This window comes from Brassica napus, chromosome A4, assembly GCF_020379485.1.
Source record: "Brassica napus cultivar Da-Ae chromosome A4, Da-Ae, whole genome shotgun sequence".
Classification (NCBI taxonomy): Eukaryota; Viridiplantae; Streptophyta; class Magnoliopsida; order Brassicales; family Brassicaceae; genus Brassica; species Brassica napus.
This window is the reverse complement of record NC_063437.1, coordinates 11,777,825-11,799,471: the sequence shown is the minus strand read 5'-3', so window position 1 is coordinate 11,799,471 and position 21,647 is coordinate 11,777,825. Positions and strand designations below refer to the sequence as shown.

General features: G+C 34.5%; 5 protein-coding genes across 6 annotated transcripts; 3 read left to right on the top strand and 2 right to left on the bottom strand.

The window, feature by feature from the left end:
* The first annotated feature begins 5,727 nt into the window (after nucleotides 1–5,727).
* Nucleotides 5,728–7,703, top strand: LOC106420627 (bZIP transcription factor 29-like). Its single transcript, XM_048778153.1, has 4 exons — nucleotides 5,728–6,734; nucleotides 6,877–7,009; nucleotides 7,108–7,204; nucleotides 7,534–7,703. Exons 1-4 carry the CDS (start codon nucleotides 5,866–5,868, stop codon nucleotides 7,701–7,703), a joined length of 1,269 nt encoding a protein of 422 aa, XP_048634110.1. The 5' UTR covers nucleotides 5,728–5,865.
* Nucleotides 7,704–8,487: 784 nt separating this feature from the next.
* Nucleotides 8,488–9,237, bottom strand: LOC125608188 (glutathione S-transferase T3-like). The gene has a single exon (XM_048778152.1). The coding sequence runs from the start codon at nucleotides 9,235–9,237 to the stop codon at nucleotides 8,488–8,490; it is 750 nt and encodes a 249-aa protein (XP_048634109.1).
* Nucleotides 9,238–11,008: 1,771 nt separating this feature from the next.
* LOC125607976 (bZIP transcription factor 30-like) lies at nucleotides 11,009–13,520 on the top strand. 2 transcript variants are annotated; one of them, XM_048777583.1, is made up of 5 exons: nucleotides 11,009–11,224; nucleotides 11,351–12,389; nucleotides 12,461–12,593; nucleotides 12,672–12,756; nucleotides 13,143–13,520. In XM_048777583.1, the coding sequence occupies exons 2-5, from the start codon at nucleotides 11,371–11,373 to the stop codon at nucleotides 13,325–13,327; spliced, it is 1,422 nt and encodes a 473-aa protein (XP_048633540.1). In that variant the 5' UTR covers nucleotides 11,009–11,224; nucleotides 11,351–11,370; the 3' UTR covers nucleotides 13,328–13,520. The 2 variants fall into 2 exon arrangements, with proteins under 2 accessions (XP_048633540.1, XP_048633541.1); XM_048777584.1 differs by having other exon boundaries at nucleotides 11,110–11,224; nucleotides 11,337–12,389.
* A 241-nt stretch (nucleotides 13,521–13,761) lies between these two features.
* LOC125607977 lies at nucleotides 13,762–14,521 on the bottom strand. The gene is made up of 4 exons (XM_048777585.1): nucleotides 14,382–14,521; nucleotides 14,254–14,307; nucleotides 14,126–14,177; nucleotides 13,762–14,043 (listed from the first exon to the last, which is right to left on the bottom strand). Exons 1-4 carry the CDS (start codon nucleotides 14,450–14,452, stop codon nucleotides 13,939–13,941), a joined length of 282 nt encoding a protein of 93 aa, XP_048633542.1. The 5' UTR covers nucleotides 14,453–14,521; the 3' UTR covers nucleotides 13,762–13,938.
* Nucleotides 14,522–19,416: 4,895 nt separating this feature from the next.
* On the top strand, nucleotides 19,417–21,598 carry LOC125607974 (triosephosphate isomerase, chloroplastic-like). Its single transcript, XM_048777581.1, has 8 exons — nucleotides 19,417–19,936; nucleotides 20,063–20,089; nucleotides 20,178–20,247; nucleotides 20,345–20,553; nucleotides 20,643–20,775; nucleotides 20,859–21,032; nucleotides 21,112–21,194; nucleotides 21,278–21,598. The coding sequence occupies exons 1-8, from the start codon at nucleotides 19,751–19,753 to the stop codon at nucleotides 21,332–21,334; spliced, it is 939 nt and encodes a 312-aa protein (XP_048633538.1). The 5' UTR covers nucleotides 19,417–19,750; the 3' UTR covers nucleotides 21,335–21,598.
* Nucleotides 21,599–21,647: the final 49 nt, after the last annotated feature.

Sequence of the window (21,647 nt, the reverse complement as noted above, 5' to 3'; positions counted from 1 at the left end):
ACTCTGTGGACTGAGAGGAACGAGAGGCTCCATAATACCCGCTACTCATCTCCTAACCGGTTAGTTGCTCAGATTAAGCTCATCGTAAAAGATAGAATCTCAAGCTTGCGGATTAACAGACCATAGTTCTCCTCCTCACTGCTCCAGTTATGGTTTTCTACCTGACTCTAGATCCCCTGTTTTCACTAAATCTCTGATTCAAGTCTGTATCTTTTTGGAAATGTAAGGCCATTTGGCCTACTGGGTATTAAATTGTAAAACTTTTCTTTCTCACGCATTTAAATAGCAAAGCTTTTTACAAAAAAAAAAAAAAACCAAGATAACTACCTTAAATATCATAACGAAATCTATTACTTGCAAACTGATCGGTACATGGAAGAAACCCACTACACGTGTATCTCGATAATTGGCCTGACTTAAATTACTCGTAGCTAATAGTCAACAATTACATTCCTCATTTTTCCCTAAACACACTTAGCAGTGAAGTAAATGACGCTTGCAAAGAAACTTTAATTGTGCTGATAGCATTATACTCTCCTCCATTTCTGAATAAGTGTCACTTTGACATTTTTTACACAAATTAAGAAAGTAGTGAAAATATATATAAGTTGTTATTAATTACATTTTTCTGGCCAATAGTATTTGAGATAAATAAAATTATTTATAAAACCAATGCAGTTTACAATTAATTTTCAGCTGAAAGTAAATATAGTTTACATTGAAATTTTAAAGTGATACTTTTTGAGTAACAAGAAAAAAAAAGTTAGAATGACAATGGAGTAGTGTATAATGCTCTTTTTGTCACGTATAAACTTGTTACCAATCATTATTCACATAAATAGTTGTATTTAAGTTTTCTATATAGAAAGTTGTTTTCTATATATACACATAATTACATTATACTATAGAAGTTTTACAGAGTTAAAACTTAAAAGTAGGGCTGGATATTTTATCCGTTAAATTTGAATTGATTCGTTATTTGTCTCGATTCGATCCGAAATTTCCGGATATCCGTAAACTTTCGAAGCAAAGCAAATACTAAAAATCAATATCCTGTTAAAATTGAAGCAAATCACAAATATCAAAATTTTGGAAAGCGGATATCTGCTACGATCCAGAAATATATAAAATATATGTACATCTATATTATTAAAGTTAAAGTACACATTGAGATTGTTTGGCAATATGCATAGTAGTTAAAAAATAGTAGTGTTTGGAAACATGGATAGGAGTAAGTTAGAAAAAATAATAATAGGCTTATGGTACTAAAAATTTGGAAATCCATTACATTATATTAAAAAGTAATGGGTCTATGTTGCTTGATATATATATTCAAATCAAAATAATAATTTAAAATTAATTTATATCAAAAATTCATTCAAAAATAAACATATATTCAAAATTTGATTTTTACTAACATATTTTCCAATAACTATTATAAAAATGTTTTCAATATATATAAGAAAAATATAATACAAAGCCCAATTTCAAACACCAACTTAAATTATGGTTTTTATATTTCACATTAAATTTTAAAATATAATTTATGTGATTATTTATATGATTGTACGTATAAAATATTATTAATTATAAGAAAACTTATTTGATGGTACGTATAAAATACGATTAATAATATGATAACATATATTTTGTAATCTATGATGACATATATAGGATATATATATATAATAGTGATCAGGGGTGGGCGTTCAGGTTCGTTTTCGGGTCTTTTTGAGATTTCGTGTTCATTTCAGATCTTTGAGGATTTGGTTCGGATTTGGATAATCAATTTAAATAGGTTTGGTTTAAATATTTGAATAGAGAATTAATAATTATTTAAGTATTTTTGGAGTTTTGAGTATATTTTAACTATTTAAGATATTTACGTTTGATTATTTGTATATATTTTCAAGCATTTAAGCAAACTTAAAAGTATCATATATATTCTGGATGTTTTTATATATATAAAATCTAAAAATAATTAATATATATAAGTACTAAAATACTAAAATTTTGAATAATTCGGATATTTAATCAATTCCGGTTCGGATTTAGTACTAATTGGGATCGGTTTAATTCGTCGAATTCGAGCTTTTTGCCCAACCCTAAATAGTGACATAAAAATCAAATAACATCATATTTTTTTAAAAAAAATACACCCGCACGGGCGTATGGGTCAAAATCTAGTCTTGATTATACTTAATGTTTTAAATGTATATGTTTATATAATTATTATTATAACATATGATTTGATAAACTTCTATTCACATTATTACTTATATAAAAGTATTACATAAAAAGAAGAGAAAAAAATTTATAAAACAATTATAACTTTTTTCTTAAGTTTTGTGTTATTATAATTGTTAACTAAGTTTAAAATTTACAAAATATGTTGTTTCACTATTTCTTTTAGATTTTATTTTATATATCATGCAAAAAAATATACTAAAATAATTTTTTATTAAATTTTTAAGATTATTTGTATTATAAAAGCGGATGAAATATCCGAAAGTATTCGTAAATATCCGTAAATAACTATTTATTTCCGGATATCCGTTTTTTCGGATATCCGTATTTTTCCGAAGCAAAACAAATCAAAAAATTAGATATTCATAACATACAAACTACAAAGCAAATCACAAATACTTCAAAAACCTGGATATCTAATCCGTGTCTAGCCCTAGTTAAAAGCATCTTTTTCGCAATACTAGGTATGTTGAATATATTTCATGAATAGCTAATTTACATTATTGTAACTGATGTCAGTATCCACAAGAGTGGTAGCCAATCCCTTATATATTAATTGAGGAACATTTGAAAAGATGTAACCTCAATTTTGTATTAATTAAAAGAGGCCCCAATGCATAGGTGGCAATCAATTAGGTAGTCAATTACATTCAATTGAAAAATAAGTAGGTCCACATTCGATTTTTATATGTTGTTAGATACATAAGTTGGTCAAACTATATGATATAATGATATGATTTGATATTTTCTTTCCTTAAATAAAACCTACGGAATTACCATAAATGACTAATATATATATGACAATTAATGAGTTTAATAATAAGGATTTGATAACAAAGTATATCTCCTCCATCATTTTTTGTTTAATTTTATATTATTAAAATAAATTAAACAATCAAATTAGCTATAAAAATAAAATTTAGATTTTTTCGTATATGTTATATTTTGAATTTTTAAAAACGACAATAAATGACTAAAACTATTAAAATTATTATGTTAAAAATTAATGATCAATGGTTTAACATTTTTATTATAAGAAGATACACATGATTTTAAAACCATATGAGTAAAAAATATCATTTAATAATAAAATAAATATATATATATATATTAAACACTATATACCATAAGATTACATAAATATTTTAATATTAAAATTTTCAATGAATTTTCAAGAACATTTATAAATTATAAACTTATTAAAGATTTCAGATTGAAAATTTTGTTATCGATGATTTAAATATTTTGTTATAAAACGATATGAACGATCATAGAACCGTATGATTATAAATTCTTATTTAATAAATAACTATACAAAATATACTATTCCTAGAAAAATATGTTGGTCCATCTTAACTTATATTACACTTTTTATTAAACTAACTATCGAATTGATAAATAACGTACCAAAAAATGTTTTGCACTTTCCTTAAATAAAAGCTACGAAATTACCTAATATGATTAACGTATATGTGAAAATTAACTATAATGAATAATAAATATTTGATAACAATTTTTGTATCTTAGTTCTTTTTTAATTTTATATTATTAAAATATATTTAAAAATCACATTAAATATATAATAAAAACATTTAAAATTTTTCTTATATGTTATATTTTGAATTTTTCAAAACGTCTATATATTATTAGAAATTTGAAGATCCCCACTCTGAAAATTTTGTGATCAATAGATTTTTTTTTTGTCATAATAAGTTACAAATGATCATAAAATTGTATTAATATGAACTTTTATTTAATATTATAAGAAGATACACATTATTTTAAAACCATATGAGTAAAAAATATCATTTAATAATAAAACATATATTTATATATATATAGATTATACTATATACCATAAGATTACATAAATATTTTAATATTAAAACTTTCAATGAATTTTCAAAAACATTTATAAATTATAAACTTATTAAAGATTTCACATTGAAAATTTTGTTATCGATGATTTAAATATTCAGTTATAAAATGATATGAATGATCATAGAACTGTATGATTATAAATTCTCATTTAATAAATGACTATTTAAAATATACTATTCTTAGAAAAATAGGTTGGTCCATCTTGACTTACATTATATTTTTTATTAAACTAACTATCGAATTGATAAATAATCTACCAAAATTTTTTTGCACTTTCCTTAATTAGAAGCTACGAAATAACCTAATATGATTAACGTATATATGAAAATTAATTATTATGAATAATAAATATTTGATAACAATTTTGGTATCTTAGTTCTTTTTTTTTAATTTTATATTATTGAAAGATATTAAAAAATCACATTAGGTCAAAACGTCTATATATTATTAGAAATTTGAATATTCTCACTCTGAAAATTTTGTGATCAATAGATTATTTTTTGTTATAATAAGTTACAAATGATCATAAAATATAACACATATAAATTTTTATTTAATAAATATTCAAACTAAATAATATATATATATAAACACTAATGATTTAAAGCAACAAAATTGGATGATCAATTTAGTCGTCCAGTTGAAATCTTTCAAAAGTATGTGAAAGACTAAAGTCAAAGTAAAGATGGATTTAGAATAGTAGTTATATTTTACTAACCAAATACTGAAAAAAATCGAACCGAACCGAAACCAACCCGATATCCGGATTGAACACCCATAATCCAAATGAAGCCAAACTATTGTTTCATTCTCCAAAATATAATAAAAATAATAACTTAATTCCGCGCAAGGCGCGGATCTTATCCTAGTTAAAAAGTATTGGACGACCACATAAAATTTTAGATATTATTCTAATGTTCTGCCAAAAACGGAAGTAATAAGAAACTTCCTTCAACAAATTTTGTAAGAAGCCAAGTATTTTTTTTTTTTGCAACGTTTATAGTTTCACCAATAATTTTGCTATGAAAAAGTTGAATGATTTTATAAAGTTTAAGTAGAACGTAATTTTAAACTACCTATATATTTAGATTAATCCAACATGAAAGGAAGCAAAAACATTGATATATGTTTCCTGTAACATTTGTAAAAGTATACATTTAAATATAATTTGGAAATATAAATAACTGGTCAGAAAAGTTAAGTTGAAACTTGAAGAGGGAAATAATCATTGATTGACTACGCACAATTAATGTTGGAGGATGATGACAAAAACATATATTTTCCTCTTGACCCAATGAGAGTCCCCAACACAAAATTCCTAACTAGTCTTTTTATCTTTTTCTTTCTTTCCGGAAATGAACAAGAAACCGTAATTTTTCTTTTGTCGACAAACAGGAAACGGTAAATATAAAATAGCTAGCTCGTGCAAGTATCATGAAACAAAAAAGCATTGTCGAAAACCATTTGAGGTGTAATCTCCCCTCCCTAGCTCAGGTAACAAGGTATTTTCTTACTCAACGTTTCAGTAATTTTTCTCTCTCTCTATAAACTAACTGATGATGACACTAATTTTGAACCTTTTATGATTCTAGTCATGTATAGCCTGCTAGTATATATGTAACCTTTTTCGCAGTTTATCTGTAGTTATTTTTATTTGGTTATCGTAAGAAAAAATAATTGATAGAGACAACTCCGATATGATGCAGAGACTCGACGCCGTTCTTCGTCTCCGTATCGATGGATGGTCACGCCGATATTCCTCCTTCATACTCCGGTCTCAGCCAATACCCGAGGGCTAACCCTTTTGGTGACGAGAGTTCCAATAGAGCAACCATGCCGCCGCCTAGCGGAAGCTCACTCCCACCCTTTCCGTGTCCTCAGATCCCACCGACCGGTCAGCCATCCCAGTACGGATCAACCCCCTCGTGGTCGACGTTACCTCAGCCGTCGTCGTCTCTCCTCTCATTCCCGCCGTTGAGCCCGTCGTCCTTCCTAGATTTTCCTTCAGCAACGGTGGCCAACAAAGAAATGGCATACCCTCCGGTTCCATACACGGGAGGCTCAGGGAGTAGTCTGCCGTCGTCTGTCTTCTCAGTGCAGCCGCCGTACCGAGGTTTTCCGTCAGCAACGGTGGCCAACAATGACATGGCATTACCTCCGATTGCGTACATGATGCCTAACTCCTCCTCCGCAGAGGGTAAGGCCCATAAACGGGCCAGCAGTGATAGTATCAGGTTAAATTCACTGATGGCTAGCAATCGAACCTACCCGAATCCAATAGATATGCCCGTTGGCGTGAGGACCCAAAATGAAAGCGTTGGAGACAAGTCGTCGTCTCACAATGAGGATGTGAATGTGAATGTTGATGTTCCGAATGGGAACAAGAGAAGAGCTGCCAACGAAATTGCTCCTCCAAGAAGAATTTGGAGGAGTGTTTCAGCCGGTAGTAGTCTCAACGAGGCTCCTTCTCTTCCTCAGGGTGTTTCGGTTGATGTGGGGAACGATACTGCTTTCGGAGGCATGTTTACTCCAGAACAACTGCGTAAGATTGCCTCCTCTGACGAACTCAAAGAGATGGCAGCATCTGATCCTAAGCGTCTCAAAAGGTAAGTAATCTCCTATAGCTTAGCTTAGATTGTGTAAATATTTGTTCTTTTTTTAATCAAAATATTTGTTTTTATGACATTTATATATATATATATATATATATATATATCCATGTGATCATATATATATATATAATTTCAGACGCTTGTCAAACCGGGAATCAGCTGCACGTTCAAAGGAGAAGAAGGCGCTGCAAAAGTTCGAGTTGGAAGTCAAAGTCGAGAGACTTGAGACTCAGATTGATACATTGACTGCCGTGCTCAAGCTTGAGAAGGTGATTACCATCTTACTTGTCACGGTTTGTTCCTGTGTGAGAGATATATTTTTGTTAATTAAAAAGTTTTGTATATATATTATTGACGTTGTATGCAGAGAGAAAGAATGGCAGAAAGGATGGCGGCGGATCACGAGTGCGCGCGACTGAGGACTAGTCTTGATGGAGCGGATGAGCAGGCACGAGTTCATCATGGTAAACTCATCTGCAAATTAATCTTTTTTTTTTGGTGAGAATGTCAGATATAGGTTAGGGTTTTGAAGAGACTTTTCACTCGATCGTTACTTGCAAGATCTGATACTTCTGTTACCATTAAATGATATATCTTACTCTCGAGTTAAAAAGTGAGCGGTTGACCATTTATCAAGTGCTAGATATTTCTTAAATATAACTCATATATATCTTTATGACTAAAGAAAGGTGTAAACATATATGTATTGTAAAGATAAGATTTTCGAATATGATGTATAAACGTGGAATCTGTGGTTGCATTTCTTCTGATACGTACGTAGTTGTTGTTGCAGACTTGATCGAACAATTGAATGGAGAAGTTCGTCGGCTAACAGAAGAGGCAAGTAGGCTAAGAGAAGAGGTGAACGAATACCGGAGGAGGGAAAGTGAGAGAATGAACGCAAACATGTTGGAGCAACTCAACATCAACCAGTTTGAAGAGACAGATTATAATTTCGAATGAAGAAATGCATGCATGATGATCATGGATCCAAGGAAGTGGCGTCTTTGGTATCAAGGATTGATTGAAATAGTATATATAAATATATAGTTTAATTAAGTTGTTTCAGTTTATCTATAATATGTGCAATAGAGTCATGTTAAGTTGAACTGAACAAAAAAAAGTCATGTCAAGTTAAAAAAAAAAAAATCTATCTGTAAAAACTAAAAAAAGGTGAAGGCTTTTGAAAATGTCTTTCTTTTTATCCAGTTGAGTAAGAGCATCTCCAATGGTGTTCCCACCATTGGAGTTCTTAAGTTTATTATACTATATTTTTTTTTTTAAGAGATAAGGATTCTAATGAAATTTGTATGTCCAATAGTGTTACCAGGAATGGAATCCTTAAGAATAAAAAATTAATAAATTTTAAAACATGGGATAATAAGATAATTTTTTTAATATTTATTTATTACATGATTAAACATATAAAATTACAATAATTATTAATTTTCATCTCCAAATTTGTTCCAAATATTCTCAATTAAATCATTCTTCAATTGATGATGTATTTCCGACTCGCGAATCTGAATCCGAGTGGCACGCATTTCATTGATGCTTGGAGGGATGTCGGTACCACGAGACTTATGCACCCGTGAACTGCTGGCTACATCTTCTTCTTCAAATTCAGATGGATCGTACTGAGTGCCGTATCCATCTCGTTCATTTTCGACTATCATATTGTGCAGTATGATACATGCTCTCATTGTCATCCCTATCTGTTGCTGATCCCATGAAAGAGCTGGGTTTTTCACAATCGTAAATCGAGCAACTTCTGCTTAGAGAGTTTATCTTTCATTTCCATTATGACTTGTATTTGTGACAAGGACTCTTCTGCAACACTCTTCTTCTTCTTCTTCGTAGCAGCTTTAGCTGCCTTGACCCCCACGGGTCTAACCACTTCTTCTTCTCTAACAACCTCCACCCCTTTGCGCTTTTCCTTCCCACTCCCCTTCGCCAAATAGGTAGAGGACCATTTCTGGTCATGCCTCAACTCTCTCCAGGCATGTTCCATGCTAAACTTGACCGAGTACTGATTGGAGAAGTTATCCAAAGCAGCTATCATGACATCATCATCGTTTTGCCCACTACTCTGCTCCCTCAGTGCTGTGTCATAGCAGCCTACGAACTTGCACACTTGCTCGTTAATCCGAGCCCACCTCTGCTTGCACTGACCAAGCTCTCTAGGCACTGTTCCCACCAGTTGAGGGCTTTTGTTGTAGTAGTCAACAATGCGGCTCCAGAACCTAGCAGCTTTCTGCTCATTGCTCACCACCGCATCCTTACTCGTGTTAAGCCAAGCTCCGATTAGGATTTTGTCCTCCTTAGTAGACCAAGGCCTCCTCTCCTTCCTAACAGGAGAGTCCACAGCAGATTCGACAGTAGGAGACGCATCAGGACCTTGGGTCCCGAACCAAAAAGGTTCGGGTGAATCAAGGTCCACTGGGGACTGAGATTGACTAAACAGGAGGTTAACATAACTTGTATTGTTCGCAGCCATGTTTTCAGATTTGTCTAACTCAGAATTGTGGTAGCTAACTTAAGTAGGGGAGCTTAAACTAAGAGACATTTAAAGTTGCAGTTGGGAAGCTAACTAGTTCTATTAAACACCAATCAAATCAACCTAAGACCCATTTGTAAAGCTGGAAAACATTAAAACCAATCAAATCCGAGGCGTTGAAAATTTTAAAGAGACTATGAAGGTTTAGGTACTTGCATTTATATTTGGTAGCTACTTGCATTTATATTTGAAACAAAAGAGAGAATGAAGGTTTAGTATTGTACCTAATTAAAGAGACACTGCTTTTCTAGACTTTGCTTTACGTCTTCGAACTTATTCCTGCAAATAAATGAGATCAAACAGTCACAACGTTATACAAAATGGCTTTAACAACAACCAAAGCAGAGTACACATACTTACCAGACATATACATGACCGCGAAACCTAAAAAAACGGTCAGGACTGAGACCATTATCCTCATATAGGGCTTCTTGACCTCCCATACGCTCTTCTTTTGCTCGCAGACGGTCTTCTGTAGCTCACAAACTGTCTTCTGTAGCTTAACCACATTCTGATCACACTGAAAAGCTTGATCCTTAAGCAGCCTCATTTGTCTCTTAACCTCAGTCATCTCCTCCGTAACAGCTACGTCCCACCATTTCCAAATGTGGCATTCCCCATCATCCACATTGGGGCAGGTGTAGTACCTTCTCCCTGGATCTTTATGCGTGTGAGATGTGGCAATTTCCGGCTCAGAACCACAGTAGCAAGTCGTCGGTATTCCATCGTCAGCCTCGGGTGAAGGTGTGTACTGAAACGACTCTGCAATGTACAAACTACTCTCAGCTTCATCCTTGTAAATTTGAGCTTCTGATTCAAGAAGATACGTCAAGTCAAGCTCGTCTGATGAAGAAGGCTGCGTGTATGAATAATCTTGTCCCATGATGACTAAACCTGAAAAAAAATGTTTAGGCAGTGAGGATAAGACAAACAAACACAAAAGACATGAACAGATTAATAGCAACACATAACAAACATATAACAAACAAATGTATGACCACCCGATCCATCTCTGAAACCATCAAATTATTTTCGGTTTGAACCCCATAATCGATTGAAAACCGTTTATCAAAACATCCCCAAATCTTTTCGAATACACCTAAACCGAACCCAAAGTCGCGACCCAACTAGAAACCCTAATCGATTCAAAATACATATATGAAATAGAAAACACAAATGAGAACGAAATCAATCTCCCCAAGAAGAAACCCTAATCGATTCAAAATCCATATATGAAATCTAAAACACAAATGAGAACGAAATCAATCTCCCCAAGAAGAAACCCTAATCGATTCAAAATCCATATATGAAATCTAAAACACAAATGAGAACGAAATCAATCTCCCCAAGAAGAAACCCTAATCGAATCAAAATCCATATATGAAATAGAAAACAGAAATGAGAACGAAATCAATCTCCCCAAGAAGAAACCCTAATCGAATAAACCCACGAATCAAGAGAGGAACCCACTGATTTACCAGATCTTCGCCGAGGATCGGAATCGCCGTTGAGCTTTTGTTTTTCCTTCACCGAGATGATTTTTTGACCACAAAAAAACACGAGATTATACAGCGTTGTGGTTTGTCTCAAATGCCACGTCGATAAGGATTGGGTATCGAATACCTCTTCCATAAGGATTAATCCTTCTCAATCCGAGCCCATTTATTATTATTATAATCGAAAACCCATAAGGACTTGGGCTTAAGGATTCGATAAATACACCGTTGTGGTTGCTCTAAGAAAAAGAGTTCTGTTCAGTAAAAGCCGGGTCCTTTTGTATTTATCCAAATTATTTTTTATTTTTAAAAGAAAAAAAAAAGACGAAAGTGGTGTTCTGGGATGTTCCTTTTTTCCGACCAGTGGATGATATGATTGATTGGGGTTTGGTCAACGTTCAAAGAGAAGTCTTCGTGCGCCATTGATTTGGGTGAGAATACGAAGAAGACGATAGATTTCGCATTCAATTTTCATTCCTTAGACTAATCTCTTCTTTCGATTTGGAAAGTCAACTGATCTTAAAAACTATTCACCCTCGAAAGCTTCCAACTTTTAGGGTTTTCGGAGCTTCTTCAGATGGGTGGTGGCGGTGGCGGCACAGATACAAGTACGATGCAGAGAGCTACCTCTTCATCTTCCTCCATCCCTAAACAGCCACTCCCGATAACCCCTAACCACCACTTGAATCCACCTCTTCTCCGCTCCCCACAGCCTTTCAGCGCCGACGGCGCCGGAAATAGAGTCGGAGCTCCGCCTCCGATCCCTTCCTATTCTCAGATCCCGGCGACCTTACAACTCAAACACTCCCGGTCTACGTCTCAACCGTCGTCCTTCTTCTCCTTCGATTCCTTACCGCCGTTAAACCCTTCTCCGGTCTCGGTGGATGAGAGAAACGGCGCCGGGTTCAGCCCGTCTCTCCCTCCGTCGCCGTTCACGATGTGTCATTCCAGCTCTAGGATGGTCGGCGGCGGCGGAGATGGAGAGAATCTACCGCCGAGGAAGTCTCATAGGCGTTCCAACAGCGATGTTACATTCGGGTTTAGTTCGGTAATGTCACCTCCTTTGATCCCATCGAGGTCTCTGGAGAGATCCGTCTCCGGCGGAGGGGAGGCTTCTTCGGACTGGTCTAACTTGGTCAAGGAAGAGCCTGGAGAAGGAGGAGGAAGAAAAAAATCAGAGAGTGAAGCTATGGATGATGTCTTCAGGGCTTATATGAATCTTGATAACATTGATGTCTTGAATTCATTTGGAGGCAATGAGACGGTGGACAGCAGCGGGACTAGGAAGAGCAGCAGTGACTCTGAAGGAGAGAGCAGTGCGAAGGTTTCTTCAGGGGTGAAGAGGAGAGCCGGCGGAGACATTGCTCCGACGGGTAGACACTGTAGGAGTGTTTCAATGGATAGTGGTTTCATGGGAAAATTGGACTTCGGTGGTGATGAGAAGCTTCCGGTAAAAGCTTCCCCGACCAATTCTGGTGAAGGGAACTCGAGTGTGGAATTTGGAAACAGTGAGTTCACTGCAGCTGAGATGAAGAAGATCTCAGCTGATGAGAAACTCGCTGAGATTGTTATGGCTGACCCTAAGCGTGTTAAGAGGTAGTGGTGTGACATTTTGATTCATCCCCTTTGTTCTGTGTGACGTGAGTGTTTTGTTTGTTTGTTATTAGGATATTGGCGAACCGTGTGTCTGCTGCACGTTCAAAGGAGCGGAAGACGCAATACATGGCGGAGTTAGAACACAAGGTGCAGACACTTCAGAGTGAGGCCACTACATTATCAGCTCAGCTCACGCATTTACAGGTGAGAGAAAAACACCACCACCACACAATATGTCCTATTTTTGAATAGTCTTATATTTTACTTTGTTTGGCGGTTCAGAGAGATTCAATGGGGCTGACGAACCAGAACAATGAGCTCAAGTTCCGTCTTCAAGCTATGGAGCAGCAGGCACAACTCCGCGATGGTACGTACGCTTATTAATATCATAACTCAATATATTTAGGGTTGCTCTAGTCATGTCCCCAGCCTTGAGTAGGAACAACGTTTTTTTAATAATGTTCTATACAGTGTTATATTAGAGTTACTCGAGTGTTGTTTTATATCCGAACGCAGATGGAACCACGTCACTGTCATGTCCCTAGCCTTGAGTAGGAACAAGTTTTTTTTTGTTTCTATGTATGAAAAAAAAAACTTAACATACCCGATTAGCGTCTTTCTCCTGGGAATGTAGTAACTGCATGTCGTGATCCTTGTCCATCACTCAATTCTCTCCTAGACAAGTAGCATTTGTTTGTGTTTAGCCTTAGAGCGGCTATAAACAAAAACCCATTATTTTTCTATCTTGTGCAGCTCTGTCTGAGAAACTGACTGAAGAAGTCCAGCGATTGAAGATGGTGATAGGTGAGACAAGCAGCCGCAGCAGCAGCAGCAGGAGGGAATCTAACATATCAAAGACGACACTAAGCCCGGAGATGTTTCAGCAGCTAAGCATTAGCCAGCAGCAGATGCAGCATTCCAAAGCACAGATCAAATGAATAGGGTAAGAAGAAGAAGAAGTGTGATCCGCAAGTTACATAGATCATGTTATGTGCAGAGACCGTGTTTGAAAATTGTTGAAGAAACATATATATATATAAAGAGTATGTCTATCCTGAAGAGAAACAGATACATAAAATACAGTTGGGATTTGGAACTTCTTTGAGACAATTATTTCATTTTTTTCTTTAAGTTTTAGTCTTTCTCAGTTGATCAACAACATAAGCAGTGTCTATGAAACTGAAACTGATTCTCTCTTACGTATTAACTAACCCCTTTTGCTCACTGAAGCTTCGTCTCCTCCTTTTTCCTTGATCCATCTGTAACAACTTTGTGACAGAACGACTACATCATATCTGCCATTAACTCATTTTATAGATTGATAAGAAATTACATCATATCTGCCACTAACTCTACTCTATCATTTTGTAGATTAGTCACAAGGGAAAGGTCATATAACCACACAATGTCTTTGGAATAGTCTTGAACACAAGCAAACAAGAGTACATAGATGAGATCATCATCTAGCTGAGTGACTAATCACAAACACTAAACACATGGACTAGTTTTGTCAAATCCAAAAAAAACATTTGATTCAGGTTTTGCATTTTCACCCTGAATCTCCATTACTGTCTACAACACTAGAGCTTGGGTTGTGCATAGGATTTTGCCATTTCTGAAGCTTCATATCTATAATTTTGACGGCCGAGTTAATCTGTAAGAAGAGGTCCGAAACATAAGCTGATTAAAATCTCAATTGTTAACGAAATGGGAACAAACAAGACAAGATTACTTACTGATTGTGAAGCAGTCTGAAACAGAGTTTTGCCCAAAGGAACTACACAAAACCTGTGTCCACCGATAATTCAGTTTATACATGGAGGGTTTCGTAGATTTCTAAGAAGAATAAAATGGTCTGACTTACATTCCTCTTCCGCCGGCGAGAGCTTCATCAGATGGTTCCTTCCACTCGTCGACCCTAGAAGCCAACCCAGAAGAATCAGTTGGGAAATTGATAAAAGAAGTGATAAAAAAAAAGTGTAGAAATTTTACACCCAGCCGTAACGGCGGTCAAAGAGAAGGCGTCTGGAGGAGCGTTTTTCTGCGGTGGCTGGCGGTTCCATCTCTCTTTCCTGCTGGACAGGTACAGCCTCCCACCGATAGAAAGGTAACAGATATATGGTGGACACTATAATAATCATAATGGGCTTGTTGATAACTAAGGACCCAACAAGACTTTACCCCATAATACGTTGTTGTGCTTAAAAGCCTTACAAGCTAACCAAAATTCCAACCTTGGCTTTAGTTTACTGAGACAGAGAATTAGTTTGTTTTCTTGAAGTGACATAAGAAGGGAATCCGTTTGGAGTGTTCTTCAAGGGATATTAACCTTGGAAGCAGCTTAAGGGAAATATTGTAGAAGAAATAATCAACATTAAGTAATAAGGGAGATTGATTTATTCGCTGAAGAATATAAAATGAAAGAATCTATTTTGTAGATCGTTGGGTCTAAGTTTTCCTCTAAAGTATAAAGAGGGTGTGGACATCGAATGTGTTGAGAGCTTTTAGTCGAGAGAGTTTTTGTGAGTCATTTTTAGGTGAAGCAAAATACTAAGGGTTTGGAAGCGTGAGTGGTTCAAGAGACCTAATACAAGTCTTTGAACACAAATGTCTAGTTCAATAAGTAAATGTTTGTATTAAAATTGATGAAGAATTGCTTTTAAATGAAACTTGTATGTTCAAAAGATTAATCTAGTCGTATTGAAATGAATTTTCCTTTGTGTTATTGTGTTTTCTAGTTCATGTATAAGATAACTCACATTTACATATGACCCTCCAACTTATTACACATTTCTTCTTCTACAGATATTACTATATTAGTTTATATTTTCATCCCTATTCAAAAACTCGCCCAAATCATTAATAAAACAGACGATTATTCGTTCTTCGTTATCTCACCGTGGTGAATCAAAAGTGGGTAGACTTTGTTACTACCGTTGGAACCTTACCCATTATGATTAAATTGAAATTAATAATATGAAGTCAAATCTGTAAAAGGAAAACATACACACCAAAAAGATAATTCCAAACTAAATTAAAATTATATTATCAGAATACATTGAAAAAGATATATATATATATATATATATATCTAGATGACACCGGAATTGATTTTGATTAAAGATCGAAAGAACAAAAAAATTGCTTTCTCTCTCTCTAAAAGATATATAAGAATTGAGAGAGAGAGAGAGAGAGAGAGAGATGAGAGAGAGAGAGAGAGAGAGAGAGAGACTCACCTGTTTTTATTTAATCTCTTGTTTTTAAATAAAAAGATATTTTCAGCGCTAAACAAATATTGTGTACTTCATATATTAAATAAGTTAATTGTTTTTTAGAATGCATCCCAAAATATTACTTATTTTGAGAATACTTTTAGAAATTTTAGTACCCTATCTTTCATTTAACTAATATATGTACTTAAAACATGCTAAAAAGTGAAAATTCAGATGTTATTTAGAGCATAGCGATTAGTCGCCAATCCAAACCGGATTCACTTGGATGGCATTTTACAGACCACAGACGGTATACATTTAAATCAGGATATCATATAAAAAAGTTGTACCCTGATTTGGGAATGTAACAATATACTTTTGGACCGGACACAAATGCTTTTCTATATTTTCAAACAACATTATATTTCTTTTTAATTATGTTATTTTTGTTTTTAAACATTCCCAAAGGTATTTCTATTTTAATAAGATAGAAGATATAATATTGCAAAAGTTTGTTGTTATTTTTTTTTCATGTCACTATTAAATATCATATATGTGTCATTATATAATTAATCATGTTTTTTACCTACCATTATATAAGTAATCATATTTTATACGTATCATCATATAAATAATCATATATATTATATTTTTAAAACTTAATATGAAATATAAAAATAGTAATTTACGTTGGTGTTTGAAATTGCTTTGTATTGTATTTTTCTTAAATATATTTAAAACATTTTTATAATGGTTATAAAAAAACATTTTAGTAAAATCAATTTTTGAATATATGTATATTTTTGAATCAATTTTTGATATAAATCAATTTTAAATTAATATTTTGATTTGAAATATGTATATAAATCAATTTTAAATTTTGTCTTATGATTATTTTAGACAAAGATGTTTTTAGGTAATTAGATTGGACCAACCATTTTTCGTATATATTAAAGCTGGCCCATATATATAGTTTTCATAATATAATGAATTTTCAATTTTTCTTGATAACATAAGTCTATTACTTTTTTTCTTAAATATATTGATATTGATGTTTCCAAACAATACTATATATTTTTAATTATTATCTATGTTGCCAAACAAAACCTTAAATTAATTCTACTTTAATAAGATAGATTTATATAACTATCTGTATATTTTAAGAATTTGTTCAAAGTTATGTTGAGGAATTGATGTTAGGAGTTTTCAAGGCTCCTAAAACAAATGTTGTAATATAAGTGAATGTCGAACCAATTCTGAGGGATATCAAAGCACCGAGAATGCAAGTACTCACTTAATTTAAGTGCAATCAATGATTTAGATGGGTTTTAAACTACTTCTAATACTAGAAATCAATAACAGAATGATACTTTCTTGACTTAGGGAAAAGAGAACTCATGGGCATAGGGATTAGACCTTGGGTGATCAAGTATCGAACTAAGGATGGCAAATGATCAATCAAACTATCGACCTTAAGCCTAGACACAATTCTAAGCGAGCTCTATGTATAGATGAATGCTCATTTGCTAACATATCTCAAACATCAAATGTCTTTGGTTGAATAATATGAAATCAATCATTACTAATAAGTCTATTAGCTATCTTAGCAACTTTAACAATAAATGTCTTTGGCAAAGTATACTAAAAGCCTAGGAGAGTTGTCTCAGGCATTTCATCAAACACTTTTTGTGTGGAAAATACCTATTGATCAACTTTTGAGTGGCCAACTCAGAAGATGCATTATGAATACTCTACTAGCAAGAAACAATAATGATCTACATTAAAACATCTTAGAACTAACCTAATCACCCTTGATCTCTCTAACCCATGAATTCAAAAGGTGATTACTCACTAATCTCCATGATTCCTCTTAAACCCATATTGGATTTCAGATTAATCATGTAGAGAAATAGATAAGAAATCAACAAGAACACAAGATGAAAGTAATCTGAATCTCCAGAAGTTTTACTAGTTGTTCTCTCCCCCAAAAGAGATTATTTGCCTCCAAATGGCTTACAAAAGTACTTAACTTAGGTTTAGGCAATGTAAAACAACAAAACAAATGACCAAAAGGCCCCTGAAATAACATAAAATCGTCCAAGCAAAACATGCGGAGCGACCTAGCATAGTCGCTCCAGGAGGTCGCTCCTGACGCGTTTCTTCGTGTCTCGCCCCGTCAAAACGCGAGCTACTTGAGCTGGTCGCTCTGGCTGGGAGCGACCTCGGTAGGTCGCTCTGAGAGGTCGCTCCAGGATGCTCGAACAGGGTGGATATGCCTCTAGTAAATTGGTCATAACTCCTTCATTACATCTTCAAATGACTTGAAACCACTTCCATTAGAAAGCTAACTCAATTTTATGTGTCTCCACAAAATCTTAGTAACAGAAGATTTCTCTAAAGGCTCCATCCATGCTCATCTTTCACCCCCTTTTGGATCACAATGCTCCCAAACATCTTAAATCACTCCATGGCACACTCCAACACCTAATAAAGACAATGAATGCAAAATGCAACCTACACATGGCTAAATCCTAATCTATATGATGAAAATGCTCATGGATGAATGGATAAAACAATGAAAATATGCAAGACATCAGAAATATTAGGATATTTCTTTCAAAGAGACTCTCCCCATAACCGGTGTTCTGATTTCAAGAATGCACTCAAGAGACTCTCCCCCATAACCGTTGTTCTGATTTCACGAATGAAGTAACTTCATGTGTACTCCCATCAAGTCTTGTAGGGTTTAACATCCTTAGGAGGTGTAAGATTTTTAGTAAGCGACATTATTTTGTGATTTCAGAATATGAATGGGGAGTACGTAATTGGAATAGCTATATATATTGACATGGTGAAAATAGGTTAACTCTTATTTTTGAATTTAATAGTCAGATATGGAGAGATTATAGGTATATATATCTGCGATATTTTTTTGCAACATTCCTAAATCTTGTTTAGATATTTTGAAATTAAACTAATGTATTATATGGCAATATTTTCTTGTACCATAATTTGAGGTTACAATATTGCAATATTGAAAATTTTACTGAGCATATTCCTTATATTGATTCACGTTAGAAAAGTGTAAGCATGTTTAAGAGTAATTTCGAAAAGTGTATGTATGGAAAGTTGTTATTAGCTTTCACGAAATTTATGTGTACAATATATATTTGTATTTAATAAATCAAAAACATAGTGACTCAACGGTTTGATTTTATTCTGATTTAGTTTATTTTAAAAATGAAAAAATTAACTCAGTGGCAGAGGTTGGTAAATATAATGAAAAACTCAGGGCTATTTCTAAAATGTAATTCTGTTTTAATATATTAGATATATTCCTTAAATGATCTTTCAAACATAATCTCTCATTTGTCATCCGTGTCTGAAATTATAGACGTCAAACTAACTAAACATATAATCAAAATTAATATATAAAACTAATTAAAATAATAAGTATAACAAAATATAATTTCAACGTGAAAAGTAATATATAAAATGTTAAAATTTAAAAGAGACAGGTTTATCATATATACACAAATTTCAACTAAAACATGAGTGAGAAACATAAATAAAAATATATATGCATCTAAGTTGAAGCTCCATATCAAAGGCATTACTATCACAAGGATCAATTCTTGACACACATACAGAAATACAAAACTTCATTTAGTTCAAGTAACAGCTTTGAATACACACAAAACATGACATCAAACCAATCCATTGTTATTACTGTGTAAAATCAAAGAACACACAAATATTACAATCCACAATAGAACATATATATACAACAAAAACAAACACACATAAATAGATATCAAAGACCAACCACAAATAAAATAAAAATAGGTTTAAATGGATAAAAAAATACTTGTTCCCTCTGAAAATGGGCCTATTGGGAAAGGCTTCTATCCGAATTGAAAGAGCGTGAGGGACAGACGTCCTCAGGCGCATGTGACATGGATTCCAAACTCTAGAACAACTCTGGTTATTAATAAAAAGACAAAAGTAACCTTTCATGAGAAACGCAGGAGCACCACACCAACCCTCATCGCCTTTCTACCTCTGTTTTGCTTGAGAGAGTCATAGTCTGGTCTCTATCGCCTTTCTTTCCAACTCACTACACGCCAAAGCTTAATACCTTCTCTCTCTATGGCTTCCTCTCTCACCGCCGCTGGCACTCAGCCCTCTGCTCCTTCTTTCTCCGGCCTCCGCCGCACTTGCCCCAAGCTCGACGCCGCCGTCTCCTTCTCCCACCGCGTCAACTCCTCTGTCCGTCTCGTTTCCTCCTCGCAGCGGTCTCCTAGAGGCGTTGTCGCCATGGCCGGATCCGGAAAGGTGCTTTCATCTCTATAAAGAATCATATGATTCAATGCTTAGCTTTGGTTTCTCGAGAGAACATGTTTTAGTTTGCTATCATCATGTCTGATCCCTACTTGGTTTGGTTTCTCTCTTATGTTGCAGTTTTTCGTTGGAGGAAACTGGAAGTGTGTAAGTACAATTGTCCCTAAGGAATCTTTCATCTCTCTTTTCTCTCTCACTGAAACTAACAGTCTCTTGTGGCATGTATGTGTTCTAGAACGGGACTAAGGACACCATCACCAAGCTTGTCTCTGATCTCAACACTGCCACCTTGGAATCAGATGTTGGTGAGAGTTTCTGCTCCACTCTTCCTTCCTATCATTTGAATCCCTATGTAATGTTATTTAATGGGAGGACCATTTGTTTGTTAATGATATGTGGTAGATGTGGTTGTGTCGCCTCCATTTGTGTACATCGACCAAGTCAAATCATCCTTGACGGACCGTATTGAAATATCTGGTCAGAACTCTTGGGTTGGTAAAGGTGGTGCCTTCACTGGTGAAATCAGCGTGGAACAGCTCAAAGACATTGGCTGCAAGTGGGTCATTCTTGGCCATTCCGAAAGGAGGCATGTCATCGGTGAAAAGGATGAGGTCAGTTAATGAATATTACAACTAGTGAGTTTGTTCATTAAAAAAAAAAGTTTTGTCAAGGCAATGTTTGCTTTATGTTCTCTCAATAGTTTATCGGGAAGAAAGCTGCTTACGCGTTGAGTGAGGGTCTTGGAGTAATAGCTTGTATCGGGGAGAAGCTAGAAGAGAGGGAAGCAGGCAAGACTTTTGATGTTTGCTTCGACCAATTAAAGGCCTTTGCTGGTATTTACACACACTCATGTTTCCCTGTTTTTTGTATTATTACTTAAATAATGTTTCAATTTATTTATTTGTGTGTTTTTCAGATGCAGTGCCTAGCTGGGACAAGGTAGTGGTTGCGTACGAGCCAGTATGGGCAATTGGAACTGGCAAAGTTGCATCTCCTCAGCAAGCACAGGAAGTCCATGTAGCTGTCCGTGATTGGCTCAAGAAGAATGTCTCTGAAGAAGTCGCTTCCAAAACGAGGATCATATACGGAGGTGCGTTTTAGTTTAGTTTAGTTGTCCACCCCCATGAAGCAAACTGTATGATCTGATTGTTTTCATTTACAACTGTCAGGTTCTGTCAATGGAGGCAACTGTGCAGAGCTTGCCAAAGAAGAAGACATTGATGGTTTTCTTGTCGGCGGTGCCTCCTTGAAGGTTAGTGTTAGTTTAGTTGTGAATACTGCGGTTGGTTGGTTGGTTGAATATAATGTAACCCCACGTTTGATGTGTGACTATAGGGACCTGAGTTTGCGACCATTGTGAACTCAGTCACGTCAAAGAAAGTTGCTGCTTGATTGAGACAACTTTCCGCACGTCTCCACGGAACGGATGAGATGATGAAATAAAAGGGAGGTTTGCGAGCTTGTCGTTGTTGTGTTCTCACTTGTTCTTGAACTAATAATGAAAACAAAAATTGATTCATGAGTTCTGGTTTGAAGGAAGTTTAGTTCTGCAACAGAGAAAAAAAGGTCTTTGGTTTAAGATCTTGTAACTTATAAAGTGTTTAAACTATTTACTTGTGAATTTAAGAGTCCTTTTCTATAAAATCTTAAAAACAATTCTCAAGCCACACATTTGCAAGTGTAATAAGCCCTCACAACGGATGTC

Excerpts from the sequence above, each read along its gene's own strand:
- LOC106420627 (XM_048778153.1), top strand. The coding sequence starts at position 5,866 with ATGGATGGTCACGCCGATATTCCTCCTTCATACTCCGGTCTCAGCCAA. Across the intron at positions 7,010-7,107 it reads CCGTGCTCAAGCTTGAGAAG|AGAGAAAGAATGGCAGAAAG; the intron begins GTGATTACCATC and ends CGTTGTATGCAG. Across the intron at positions 7,205-7,533 it reads GCAGGCACGAGTTCATCATG|ACTTGATCGAACAATTGAAT; the intron begins GTAAACTCATCT and ends TTGTTGTTGCAG.
- LOC125608188 (XM_048778152.1), bottom strand. The coding sequence starts at position 9,237 with ATGGCTGCGAACAATACAAGTTATGTTAACCTCCTGTTTAGTCAATCT.
- LOC125607974 (XM_048777581.1), top strand. The coding sequence starts at position 19,751 with ATGGCTTCCTCTCTCACCGCCGCTGGCACTCAGCCCTCTGCTCCTTCT. Across the intron at positions 20,554-20,642 it reads TCATCGGTGAAAAGGATGAG|TTTATCGGGAAGAAAGCTGC; the intron begins GTCAGTTAATGA and ends TTCTCTCAATAG. Across the intron at positions 20,776-20,858 it reads CCAATTAAAGGCCTTTGCTG|ATGCAGTGCCTAGCTGGGAC; the intron begins GTATTTACACAC and ends TGTGTTTTTCAG.
- LOC125607976 (XM_048777583.1), top strand. The coding sequence starts at position 11,371 with ATGGGTGGTGGCGGTGGCGGCACAGATACAAGTACGATGCAGAGAGCT. Across the intron at positions 12,594-12,671 it reads CTCAGCTCACGCATTTACAG|AGAGATTCAATGGGGCTGAC; the intron begins GTGAGAGAAAAA and ends TTGGCGGTTCAG. Across the intron at positions 12,757-13,142 it reads GCAGGCACAACTCCGCGATG|CTCTGTCTGAGAAACTGACT; the intron begins GTACGTACGCTT and ends TATCTTGTGCAG.
- LOC125607977 (XM_048777585.1), bottom strand. The coding sequence starts at position 14,452 with ATGGAACCGCCAGCCACCGCAGAAAAACGCTCCTCCAGACGCCTTCTC. Across the intron at positions 14,178-14,253 it reads CTCGCCGGCGGAAGAGGAAT|GTTTTGTGTAGTTCCTTTGG; the intron begins GTAAGTCAGACC and ends CGGTGGACACAG. Across the intron at positions 14,044-14,125 it reads TTCAGACTGCTTCACAATCA|ATTAACTCGGCCGTCAAAAT; the intron begins GTAAGTAATCTT and ends CTCTTCTTACAG.